This window comes from Bombina bombina, chromosome 4 (assembly GCF_027579735.1).
Source record: "Bombina bombina isolate aBomBom1 chromosome 4, aBomBom1.pri, whole genome shotgun sequence".
NCBI classification, from domain to species: domain Eukaryota; kingdom Metazoa; phylum Chordata; class Amphibia; order Anura; family Bombinatoridae; genus Bombina; species Bombina bombina.
In genome coordinates this window covers 916,123,732-916,137,752 of record NC_069502.1, presented here as the reverse complement: position 1 = coordinate 916,137,752, position 14,021 = coordinate 916,123,732, and the positions used below count along the sequence as shown (strand labels likewise).

General features: G+C 38.9%; 1 protein-coding gene across 1 annotated transcript in view; it reads right to left on the bottom strand.

The window, feature by feature from the left end:
• Positions 1-14,021, bottom strand: part of TTC27 (tetratricopeptide repeat domain 27) — a 1,013,239-nt gene that overhangs the window by 489,614 nt on the left and 509,604 nt on the right. Inside the window, exon 10 of the mRNA XM_053711856.1 lies at positions 8,035-8,101. Within this exon, the coding sequence (XP_053567831.1) occupies positions 8,035-8,101 (67 nt within the window). The remainder of the gene's footprint in view (positions 1-8,034; positions 8,102-14,021) is intronic.

Genomic DNA, 14,021 nt, shown 5'->3' with positions numbered 1-14,021 from the left:
GCCCTACATATCTGATCAACAGAAGCCTCGTTCTTGAAGGCCCATGTGGAAGCCACAGCCCTAGTGGAATGAGCTGTGATTCTTTCAGGAGGCTGCCGTCCGGCAGTCTCATAAGCCAATCTGATGATGCTTTTAATCCAAAAAGAGAGAGAGGTAGAAGTTGCTTTTTGACCTCTCCTTTTACCAGAATAAACAACAAACAAGGAAGATGTTTGTCTAAAATCCTTTGTAGCATCTAAATAGAATTTTAGAGCGCGAACAACATCCAAATTGTGCAACAAACGTTCCTTCTTTGAAACTGGATTCGGACACAAAGAAGGCACGACTATCTCCTGGTTAATGTTTTTGTTAGAAACAACTTTCGGAAGAAAACCAGGTTTAGTACGTAAAACCACCTTATCTGCATGGAAAACCAGATAAGGAGGAGAACACTGCAGAGCAGATAATTCTGAAACTCTTCTAGCAGAAGAAATTGCAACCAAAAACAAAACTTTCCAAGATAATAACTTAATATCAACGGAATGCAAGGGTTCAAACGGAACCCCCTGAAGAACTGAAAGAACTAAGTTGAGACTCCAAGGAGGAGTCAAAGGTTTGTAAACAGGCTTGATTCTAACCAGAGCCTGAACAAAGGCTTGAACATCTGGCACAGCTGCCAGCTTTTTGTGAAGTAACACAGACAAGGCAGAAATCTGTCCCTTCAAGGAACTTGCCGATAATCCTTTCTCCAATCCTTCTTGAAGAAAGGATAGAATCTTAGGAATCTTTACCTTGTTCCAAGGGAATCCTTTAGATTCACACCAACAGATATATTTTTTCCATATTTTGTGGTAAATTTTTCTAGTTACAGGCTTTCTGGCCTGAACAAGAGTATCAATAACAGAATCTGAGAACCCTCGTTTTGATAAGATCAAGCGTTCAATCTCCAAGCAGTCAGCTGGAGTGAGACCAGATTCGGATGTTCGAACGGACCTTGAACAAGAAGGTCTCGTCTCAAAGGTAGCTTCCATGGTGGAGCCGATGACATATTCACCAGATCTGCATACCAAGTCCTGCGTGGCCACGCAGGAGCTATCAAGATCACCGACGCCCTCTCCTGATTGATCCTGGCTACCAGCCTGGGGATGAGAGGAAACGGCGGGAATACATAAGCTAGTTTGAAGGTCCAAGGTGCTACTAGTGCATCTACTAGAGTCGCCTTGGGATCCCTGGATCTGGACCCGTAGCAAGGAACCTTGAAGTTCTGACGAGAGGCCATCAGATCCATGTCTGGAATGCCCCACAATTGAGTAATTTGGGCAAAGATTTCCGGATGGAGTTCCCACTCCCCCGGATGTAATGTCTGACGACTCAGAAAATCCGCTTCCCAATTTTCCACTCCTGGAATGTGGATTGCAGACAGGTGGCAGGAGTGAGTCTCCGCCCATTGAATGATCTTGGTCACTTCTTCCATCGCCAGGGAACTCCTTGTTCCCCCCTGATGGTTGATGTACGCAACAGTCGTCATGTTGTCTGATTGAAACCGTATGAACTTGGCCTTTGCTAGCTGAGGCCAAGCCTTGAGAGCATTGAATATCGCTCTCAGTTCCAGAATATTTATCGGTAGAAGAGATTCTTCCCGAGACCAAAGACCCTGAGCTTTCAGGGGTCCCCAGACCGCGCCCCAGCCCATCAGACTGGCGTCGGTCGTGACAATGACCCACTCTGGTCTGCGGAAGGTCATCCCTTGTGACAGGTTGTCCAGGGACAGCCACCAACGGAGTGAGTCTCTGGTCCTCTGATTTACTTGAATCGTCGGAGACAAGTCTGTATAGTCCCCATTCCACTGACTGAGCATGCACAGTTGTAATGGTCTTAGATGAATGCGCGCAAAAGGAACTATGTCCATTGCCGCTACCATCAAACCTATTACTTCCATGCACTGCGCTATGGAAGGAAGAGGAACGGAATGAAGTGTTTGACAAGAGTTTAGAAGTTTTGTTTTTCTGGCCTCTGTCAGAAAAATCCTCATTTCTAAGGAGTCTATTATTGTTCCCAAGAAGGGAACCCTTGTTGACGGAGATAGAGAACTCTTTTCTACGTTCACTTTCCATCCGTGAGATCTGAGAAAGGCCAGGACTATGTCCGTGTGAGCCTTTGCTTGAGGAAGGGACGACGCTTGAATCAGAATGTCGTCCAAGTAAGGTACTACTGCAATGCCCCTTGGTCTTAGTACCGCTAGAAGGGACCCTAGTACCTTTGTGAAAATCCTTGGAGCAGTGGCTAATCCGAAAGGAAGTGCCATGAACTGGTAATGCTTGTCCAGGAATGCGAACCTTAGGAACCGATGATGTTCCTTGTGGATAGGAATATGTAGATACGCATCCTTTAAATCCACCGTGGTCATGAATTGACCTTCCTGGATGGAAGGAAGAATTGTTCAAATAGTTTCCATTTTGAACGATGGAACCTTGAGAAACTTGTTTAGGATCTTGAGATCCAAGATTGGTCTGAACGTTCCCTCTTTTTTGGGAACTACGAACAGATTGGAGTAGAACCCCATCCCTTGTTCTCCTAATGGAACAGGATGAATCACTCCCATTTTTAACAGGTCTTCTACACAATGTAAGAATGCCTGTCTCTTTATGTGGTCTGAAGACAATTGAGACCTGTGGAACCTCCCCCTTGGGGGAGGCCCCTTGAATTCCAGAAGATAACCTTGGGAGACTATTTCTAGTGCCCAAGGATCCAGAACATCTCTTGCCCAAGCCTGAGCGAAGAGAGAGAGTCTGCCCCCCACCAGATCCGGTCCCGGATCGGGGGCCAACATTTCATGCTGTCTTGGTAGCAGTGGCAGGCTTCTTGGCCTGCTTTCCCTTGTTCCAGCCTTGCATTGGTCTCCAGGCTGGCTTGGCTTGAGAAGTATTACCCTCTTGCTTAGAGGACGTAGCACTTGGGGCTGGTCCGTTTCTACGAAAGGGACGAAAATTAGGTTTATTTTTGGCCTTGAAAGACCTATCCTGAGGAAGGGCGTGGCCCTTACCCCCAGTGATATCAGAGATAATCTCTTTCAAGTCAGGGCCAAACAGCGTTTTCCCCTTGAAAGGAATGTTAAGCAATTTGTTCTTGGAAGACGCATCCGCTGACCAAGATTTCAACCAAAGCGCTCTGCGCGCCACAATAGCAAACCCAGAATTTTTCGCCGCTAACCTAGCCAATTGCAAAGTGGCGTCTAGGGTGAAAGAATTAGCCAATTTGAGAGCACGGATTCTGTCCATAATCTCCTCATAAGGAGGAGAATCACTATCGATCGCCTTTTCTAGCTCATCGAACCAGAAACACGCGGCTGTAGTGACAGGGACAATGCATGAAATTGGTTGTAGAAGGTAACCTTGCTGAACAAACATCTTTTTAAGCAAACCTTCTAATTTTTTATCCATAGGATCTTTGAAAGCACAACTATCTTCTATGGGTATAGTGGTGCGTTTGTTTAAAGTAGAAACCGCCCCCTCGACCTTGGGGACTGTCTGCCATAAGTCCTTTCTGGGGTCGACCATGGGAAACAATTTTTTAAATATGGGGGGAGGGACGAAAGGTATACCGGGCCTTTCCCATTCTTTATTTACAATGTCCGCCACCCGCTTGGGTATAGGAAAAGCTTCTGGGGGCCCCGGGACCTCTAGGAACTTGTCCATTTTACATAGTTTCTCTGGGATGATCAAATTCTCACAATCATCCAGAGTGGATAACACCTCCTTAAGCAGAGCGCGGAGATGTTCCAACTTAAATTTAAATGTAATCACATCGGGTTCAGCTTGTTGAGAAATTTTCCCTGAATCTGAAATTTCTCCCTCAGACAAAACCTCCCTGGCCCCCTCAGACTGGTGTAGGGGCATATCAGAACCATTATCCTCAGCGTCCTCATGCTCTTCAGTATCTAAAACAGAGCAGTCGCGCTTACGCTGATAAGTGGGCATTTTGGCTAAAATGTTTTTGATAGAATTATCCATTACAGCCGTTAATTGTTGCATAGTAAGGAGTATTGGCGCGCTAGATGTACTAGGGGCCTCCTGAGTGGGCAAGACTGGTGTAGACGAAGGAGGGAATGATGCAGTACCATGCTTACTCCCCTCACTTGAGGAATCATCTTGGGCATCATTTTCAGTGTCACATAAATCACATCTATTTAAATGAGAAGGAACCTTGGCTTCCCCACATTCAGAACACAGTCTATCTGGTAGTTCAGACATGTTAAACAGGCATAAACTTGATAACAAAGTACAAAAAACGTTTTAAAATAAAACCGTTACTGTCACTTTAAATTTTAAACTGAACACACTTTATTACTGCAATTGCGAAAAAGTATGAAGGAATTGTTCAAAATTCACCAAAATTTCACCACAGTGTCTTAAAGCCTTAAAAGTATTGCACACCAAATTTGGAAGCTTTAACCCTTAAAATAACAGAACCGGAGCCGTTTTTATCTTTAACCCCTTTACAGTCCCTGGTATCTGCTTTGCTGAGACCCAACCAAGCCCAAAGGGGAATACGATACCAAATGACGCCTTCAGAAAGTCTTTTTTATGTATCAGAGCTCCTCACACATGCGACTGCATGTCATGCTTCTCAAAAACAAGTGCGCAATACCGGCGCGAAAATGAGGCTCTGCCTATGATTAGGGAAAGCCCCTAGAGAATAAGGTGTCTAAAACAGTGCCTGCCGATATTATTTTACAAAAATACCCATATTAAATGATTCCTCAAGGCTAAATATGTTATATATGAATCGATTTAGCCCAGAAAATGTCTACAGTCTTAACAAGCCCTTGTGAAGCCCTTATTTACTCTGTAATAAAAATGGCTTACCGGATCCCATAGGGAAAATGACAGCTTCCAGCATTACATCGTCTTGTTAGAATGTGTCATACCTCAAGCAGCAAAAGTCTGCTCACTGTTCCCCCAACTGAAGTTAATTCCTCTCAACAGTCCTGTGTGGAACAGCCATCGATTTTAGTAACGGTTGCTAAAATCATTTTCCTCTTACAAACAGAAATCTTCATCTCTTTTCTGTTTCAGAGTAAATAGTACATACCAGCACTATTTTAAAATAACAAACTCTTGATTGAATAATAAAAACTACAGTTAAACACTAAAAAACTCTAAGCCATCTCCGTGGAGATGTTGCCTGTACAACGGCAAAGAGAATGACTGGGGTAGGCGGAGCCTAGGAGGGATCATGTGACCAGCTTTGCTGGGCTCTTTGCCATTTCCTGTTGGGGAAGAGAATATCCCACAAGTAAGGATGACGCCGTGGACCGGACACACCTATGTTGGAGAAAACATCTCTAAAATTTGACATTTTCCTTACAGAAGACACAACTAAGATTTTAATCCACTTTTTCATCCTTTCATTCCCTAATTAAAGCAACTCTATCCTCTCTGGTCTCCCTAGCTGCCGTCTAGCTCCTTTACAGTCCACAATGAATGCCTCTGCCAGGCTTGTCTTCCTTAAATGTCACTCTTTATCTGCTGCACCTCTCAGCCAATCCCTTCAATGGCTTTCTCTAGCCTCCAGTATTAAACACAAATTTTTGACTCTGACATACAAGGCCCTCAATTGCACTGCCCCCCCTATATCTCAAACCTCGTCTCCAGATACTCTCCCTCCCGTCCTCCTCCTCCTCCTCTCTTGTTACCTCCTCACTTTCTCCTTATACAGGACTTCTCCAGAGTGGCAACTAACTTGTGGAACTCTCTGTGTCGCTCCACAAGACTCTCCCCTAGTTTTAAAAGTTTCAAGCGCTCTCTAAAGAGTCTACTGTTCAGGGATGCATACAACCTACACTAACCTTTACTAACCCCAGTTACTCTCCCCTTTTGTTATCCCCTTGAACCCCCTTAGCATGTAAGCCTATGAGTCCAGCTGTTTGCAGATCACCTTCATAAGAGCTGACTACAACAGTGCAACTCTCAGCAGGGCCACTTGATCCCTATAAATATTACCTTGCATATCATGCCTATGTTTATAGCGCTACAGAATCTGTTGGCATTCTACAAATAACTGATAATGATAATAATATCTATAAATTTGAGTGAAATACGTTATTTTAATGTTTTATACGTGTTTTCTTATACTTTTATTCTAGCCATAACACTTTACTTCAGGTCAACAGTTGCAATAATTTATTTAGCGATTTTAAGTGTTACACCTTTTCTATTAGCTGAGGAACTGTGTTTTTATGATTGACTGATACGCTGGCAAATGCCATACTAAATAGTGGCAGCATTATTAAAAAGAAATATGGGGCAACCCAACCTACCTGGTTATATTTGAGAATGCAAATAGAGGTGCCGTTGGGGAAAAGAGCAAATATCCAGATTTAGTTTTTTTGTTAATTTTGATTTAAAAATACACAAATGTTTTCTTGATTCAGCATATAATTAAAAAATAAATCAATCCAATTTACTTTTATTATCAAATTTGCTTCAAAGGACACTGTTGTAAAGACCATTCATATACAATTAACAGAAGATTATCTGAGACTTTTATCACAGTGACAAATGCACAGGACAGATGGTTGAAGCTTATATGAACAGACACATTAAAGTATATGGAATGTTTTTCTACAACAACATAGTGGATATTTTATAAATAATGTTCACAGAATCCGTTCTTTTAGAAACACAGACAGAAAAAGTAGGGAAAAAGTTGTATTTATCATTTGCTGCTTTGTGCCAGCTAGTTTCTTTTGCCATTTGTTTTATACATGTGTTTAAGCTCTAGTGGAATTTGTGCCCAGTTTACTCTGGAGATAGCTGCTTGTGTCAGTGCTGCCAGTTTACTGAGAGCGCTGTGACGGTGTGGGTGGTAACCCTGGTATATTCTGGTGGGATCTGCACCCAGTCTGAGAGTGCAGTCCAGGTTATGTATTCATTTCCTAGGGAGGCAACAACTACATTTAGTTTACTGGTGTGTAACGTCAAAGCTGTGTTAGAGACCATGGCTGAGTTTGGGACCTTGAAGTGCTTTGAAGATGTTTTTTGATCATCTTTTTGGCGACAGCTGTAACTAAATCAGTTTCAATGGACAAACACACCCGCCACTTTCTTTATGTGGAGGATCCAATAAAGACTTATCTCATCACCTCTGCTAAAGCCAATAAATGACAGCTACGTAGCAGAGTTGGGCTTGTGAGATCTCCAGGTGGCAATTCCAGTTCTCAGAAGTGGAAAAGCCACAATTTTCAGACTAAAAGGACATGAAACTCAATTTTTTTCCTTTATAGTTCAGATAGAGAATGTGATTTTAACCAGTTTCCAGTCTTCATCTATTATTTAATTTGTTTTGTTCTTTTGGTATCCTTTTTTTTAAAAGGCTACCTAGGTAGGCTCAGGAGCTGCTAATTGGTGGCTGCACATATATGCTTCAAGTTATTGGCTCACCCAATGCATTCAGCTAGCTTCCTGTAGTGCATGGCTGCATCTTCAACAGAAGATACAAAAAGAATTAAGCAAATTAGATGATAAAAGTAAATTGGAAAGTTGTTTAAGATTGTATTCTCTGTCTGAATCATCAAAGAAAGTTTTTGGGTTTCATGTCACTTTAAATTACAGGAAAGTGGGGGGGGGGGGGTTGTAAATAAATAATGAAAGATTATTGCAAATTTGTTTAACTGTACATAATTAAAGAGACATTAAACCACTTTGAAATTCTAAAATAAAATGTTTAACTATGCTCTTAACCCAATTCCAGGTGTTTAACTGATATAGCTAGAAACATGTTCTTAAAGGGACATTAAACCCAAAAAAAAATCTTTTATTATTCATATAGAATTTTTTTTGAGCTTACATTTCTGTTTTTCAAATAAGGATAGCAAGAAAACAAAGAAAATTTGATAATAGAATTAAATTAGAAAGTTGTTTAAAATGTTATGTTCTATCTAAATCATGAAAGAAAAAAAATTGGGGTTTATGTCCCTTTAAGCAAAAAAAAAAAAAAGAGAGAGAGAGAATGCCCCTTTAATTTTTAAAATAGTAAAATGAAGATTGTACTTACTGATGTGAAAGCAAGGAGCTCTTCATCTGTTAATTTGTGTACTGGGTTGTTCTTCTGTAAATCTATGCTGTAAACGGCAAAAAGGCAACAACAACAAAAATGACAACAGCGCTTGAAGTTTGCATTTAAATATTAAAATGTTACTAAAACTACTGAAAAGGAAGCTTAGGTCAGTAAAATATTTCACTGTATGACTTTATTATTATATTATTCATACACAGCACATCATTCCTAATGAACAAAAAAAGTATTTTTTGGTGTATTTATAATGTTCCTGTACTTGGGAAAAAACAGGAAGTGTGTTTTGTCCACCAATAAAGCAGTTGGAGTTCTGCTTATATTATATAGACGTAAGCACAATGTTATCTATTTGACACACATGAACTAGCGCTGTCTACCTGTGAAAAACTGTCAACACGCTCTGAGATAAGAGGTAGCCTTTAAAGGCTTAGAAATGAGCATATAAGCCTATCTAGGAGAAAAAAGCAAATTTGATGATAAAAGTAAATTGGAAAGTTGTTTAAAATGACATGCCCTATCTGAACCATGAAAGTTTAATTTTGACTAGACTGTCCCTTTAAGTACCAGGTGCAGACTAATATGCAGTTTCTGTTCTGCTTCAAAATCAAAATAAACCACTATAACTTTGTCATGCAAAAAATAATTTAAACATGTTTAAATATTGTTCTTTTTTTAGTTTTACTGATTTATGAAACTGCACACAAAAGTTATTGTAACACAAATGCAATTTTACTACAGTAATTGTCACTATTTTACAGGTACAGTTTTTATTTAATACTATGCTGTGATAGTGTTAAACTAAATGTAGCACTATTGCACACCTAATATATGTTAGTTCAAACATATTTTCAAGTATTTAAACACGCTGGCAAGGGAAAAGAAAGCTAAAACCGCCTTATTTCACTTTAAAGCCGTTTTCACTTTACTTTCCGGTCCCTAAACCACTGTATGAGCAGGGTATAACTGCATGTGTGTGTATGTATATATATATATATATATATATATATATATATATACACACATACATCTACTTAGTAATGTTTATACACAGCTTACATTTATTATAAATGTATTCACTAGAACTCTGAATATCTGTAACCTGGGCCTTAGCAAAATTCAGAATACAACCTACTGTATAATAAAAATTTTAAAACACGAGGCACATTTTTTGAATATAGAATATTGAATATATTTTACTGTATTAGCTGGCTGAAACATTTCACAGATAATTCTTTAAAGTATCGTATAAACTTTCAGTATCTAAAACATTATAACAAACTGACTACATCCACTGAACATCTTTATACTGTGTATACAAAAAGAAAAAATATTCCCTTGTCACATTATTTATGTCACAATATTTATCTTGGAAATACCAAGAAATAAACATATTTTCAGTAAAGCTTTATTAGTCTGTCATTTAAAAGACTATAACGAAAATAAAAATATAATCACATTGTGGGCTAGATTATGAGTGGCACGCTAACCGGTGCGCACAAGCAATATTAAATTTCTTCAGCTTTTTGAGCATGACAGAAATATTGTGCGTATAACAAGTTGAAAGGTTAACTATAATACGACAAAAAAATGGCACAAAACACTTAAAAAATACACGAAAAAGTAAAGTTATACTCATATTAACACTGTCTAATAAAAAATATTCTAAAATTATATGTGTGTGGGTATAAATATATATACAGTGGATATAAAAAGGCTACACACCCCTGTTAAAATGTCAGGTTTCTGTGATGTAAAAAACTTAGACAAAGATAAATCATTTCAGAACTTTTTCCACCTTTAATGTGACCTATAAACTACACAACTCAATTGAAAAACAAACTGAAATTTTTAAAGTGGAGGGAAGTAAACAAAAAAAACTAAAATAATGTGGTTGCATAAGTGTGCACACTCTCTTATGTAGCTGTGTTCAGAATTAAGCAATCACATTCAAAACCATGTTAAATAAGAGTCATCACACATCTGCCATAATGTAAAGTGCCTCTGATTAACCCTGAATAAAGTTCAGTTGTTCTAGTAGGTCTTTCATGACATTTTCTTAGTCGAGTCCTACACAAAAGCTATGGTCCGCAGAGAGCTTCCAAAGCATCAGAGGGATCTCAATTGTTAAAAGGTATCAGTCAGGAGAAGGGTACAAAATAATTTCCAAGGCATTAGATATACCATGGAACACAGTGAAGACAGTCATCATCAAGTGGAGAACATATGGCACAACAGTGACCAATTACCAAGAACTGGATGTCCTTCCAAAATTGATGAAAAGATGAGAAGAAAACTGGTCTGGGAGGCTACCAAGAAGCCTACAGCAACATTAAAGGAGCTGCAGGAATATCTGGCAAGTACTGGTTGTGTAGTACATGTGACAACAATCTCCCGTATTCTTCATATGTTTGGGCTTTGCGGTAGACGGCAAGACGGAAGCCTTTTCATACGAAGAAAAACAACCAAGCCCTGCTAAATTGAACAAAAATACATCTGAAGTCTCCCAAAAGCATGTAAGAAAAGGTGTTATGGTCTGATGAAACCAAGGTTGAACTTTTTGGCAATAATTCCAAAAGATATGTTTGGCGCAAAAACAACACTGCACATCACCAAAAGAACACCATACCCACAGTGAAGCATGGTGGTGGCAGCATCATCATTGTTACGATATGCCAGACACTGGTTATGTTTGTCATTTGATCAGATGTCAAGTACATATTATACACACTCATTTTATGGTTCAATATGATGATAGGTGTATGTACGGGCAATAAAGATGGTTTTGTCTTGACACTGATGTTGTCTGTTTTGGAAGGTATACACGCCCTGTTATGGGTGGTGACAGAGTCTGTGATGAGTATAGACAACACCCCGTGAGTGAGTGGAAATGACCTTTTTGGTTTTATTGACAGGGGATGATTTTGCTAAACTCTAAGTCAGTAATTGCCCATATGCGTATAAGACATTGGAATGTTATGAGAACAATATGTATGTAATGTATACGTGAACATAGAAGACGATAGATCAGAGGGGTGTGACAAGCTTGTCAGCTCCCCATTGGTTACTCACTAGATTTGTTTACAGGTCACGTAAACAATAGTTTCCCTATTACAGCAGCTGTGATGATACCAGGGGTGATCAGTCTCGATGTTTTTCTATATTTTTACATTTATTCACACTATCAATTTCTATATGGGTGTTCACTTTGTTTTTCATATTATTTGATGATGTTTAACACTTAACGATAGATATAACACAGGCATATGATGTCATTAATTGACTACACACCAGGACAGCTGTGATTGGCTGAATAATGGGAGGAAAGTCACAGAGAGCAATAAAAGGCTTGGTTTGATCACTTGTTGTTTGTCAGAGGAAGGGACTGTTTGTGTCCCGAAACGTCACATTAAAGAAAACACTTGTTGTCACAGTTGGCTGAAGTCCAGTGAGTGCTTATTTCAAAATAGTAAAAAATATATATAAACTAGGTGATAAGCCTGCCCAGAGGGCAGTCTATCTTTAAAAAAACTACAAACCCCAAAGCTAATATTAGAAAAAATAAAACATGTAAAATTACAGAAAAAATAAATAAACAAAGCTATCTAAAAAAAAAAAAAACTAAACTAATACCCCTATAAAAATAGAAAATCCCCCAAATTAAGAACACCCCCTAATCTATCAATAAACTACAAATAGCCTTTAAAAGGGCCTTTTGTAGGGCATTGGCCTAAAGAAATCAGCTCTTTTACATGTAACAATTAAAAAATAAGTCTAAAAAAACCTAAGCTACATATTGCCCCTAAAAGGGCATTTGTATGGGCATTACCCTTAAAAGGGCGTTCAGCTCTTTTACAGCCCTCAAAAACGTTCCTGAAGTCCGGTGGTGAAGGTCTTCTTCCAGGCGGCTCTATCATCTTCTATTTTCATCCAGAGCGAAGGCGGCGCAAAGGTGCGGAGCTGGCTTCCCCGATGCACGGATCCTCAGCGGCAGTAGTCCAAAGTGGCGTGGAAGCTCCTCCTCATTCGATCTCCGTCATACACTAAAAATTGAATGCAAGGTACCGCATTCAATTTGGCATACCTTGCATTCCTATTGGCTGAAATTTTGAAATCAGCCAATAGGTTTAGAGCTACTGAAATCCTATTGGCTGTTCAAATCTTCCAATAAGATTTCAGTAGCTCTCATCCTATTAGCTGATTTCAAAATTTCAGCCAATAGGAATGCAAGGTACCCCAATAAATATAGGGTACCTTGCATTTAATCTTCAGTGTGCGGAGGACAAACGCATGAAGAGGAGCCTCCACGGTACTTTTGGACCGCCGCCGATGAAGACGCCACTGAGGATCTGTGCATCGGGGAAGCCAGCTCCTCGCTCCTGGGGGTTAGCCTTAGGCTTTTTTTATTTTTGGGGGAGTTTTATTTTTAAGATTAGGGATTTAATGGGCTTGTAAAATAGCTGAATGCCCTTTTAAGGGCAGTAAAAGATCTGAATGCCATTTTAAGGGCAATGCCCATACAAATACCCCTTTAGGAGCAATGGGTAGTTTAGTTTTTTTTAGTGTTAGTTTTGTTTATTTTGGGGGGTTTGGTGGGTGGGGGGTTTACTGTTAGGGGGGGACTAAGTATTTTTTAAATGTAAAAGAGCTGGTTAACATATTTTATGTGAGGGCCTATTTTTTACAGTAAGGTTGACAATTTAGCTCTCAAGATCAAGCATTACAACTGGTTTAAAGGGACACTGTACCCAATTTTTTTCTTTTATGATTCAGATAGAGCATGCAATTTTAAGCAACTTTCTAATTTACTTCTATTATCAATTTTTCTTCGTTCTCTTGATATCTTTATTTGAAAAAGAAGGCATCTAAGCTAAGGAGCCAGCAAATTTGTGGTTCAGAACCATGGACAGCAATTTTTTATTGGTGCTGCCCAATCAGCAAGGACAACCCAGGTTGTTCACCAAAAATGGGCCGGCATCTAAACTTAAATTCTTGCTTTTCAAATAAACATACCAAGAGAATGAAGAATATTTGATAATAGGAGTACATTAGAAAGTTGCTTCAAATTACATGCGCTATCTGAATCACAAAAGAAAAAATTTGGGTACAGTGTCCCTTTAAGTAGCTCTTCTTTTTTCAGTAATTTTATCGACTACATGTTGCCAAAGCATGGCGTATCTATATTTCAGTTGCACCTACATAAGCTGGAAGTGTGCATATGGAACTATGAAAATGTCTGGGGGTTTTTATAAATAACTTGTATATTTTACTAAATATCCTACACTTGGTTCTATGGTTATGTGCGCTCTCCCTACCCTCTTAAATTATTTTATTTACCATACACACACACGACTCACCTCAACCTTTATGTCCAGTACAGTCAATAGGAAATTATATCCCAGTTTTCTGAGTTTTAGTTCAAAAAAAGATTGTGTTTTTTTGCACAAATTATAAAAGAAAAAAGCAATTTAAAGAAAAGAAAAACATAGTGCTAAAAACGTGATGACTACCTCAGGAAGAGTATCAGTGACCTATAGATAATCTTCCCAAAGACCCCAGAGACATTTTTATACATGAATATGAGAATTTCACAGACACTGCCAAAACCACAATATCCTTAATCAGAATGAATGTAATTATTTGAATAATGAAAACTCAGACATTTTTTACCAAATTCCAAAAATCTATAAAGACTCTGAGCAGAACATGAGGTATGGATGAATCCCCAGTTTATATCCAGTTTAATAGAGTATGAGGACATTTTATTGAAAACCTAATCTCCCTAGGCTGAGATCATACTTTTGTAACATACCACATGCAGTAGAACAGTTTTCTAACATTTACAAAAAGAGAGAAGCACTCAAACCAGGGAATGAACAATAGCATAATAGCCTGTTCTATGGCTAGTTACTAATTTTGTTCAGAACATGCCGTTCACAAAAAGAAACGTTCATACAGTATATCAGTCT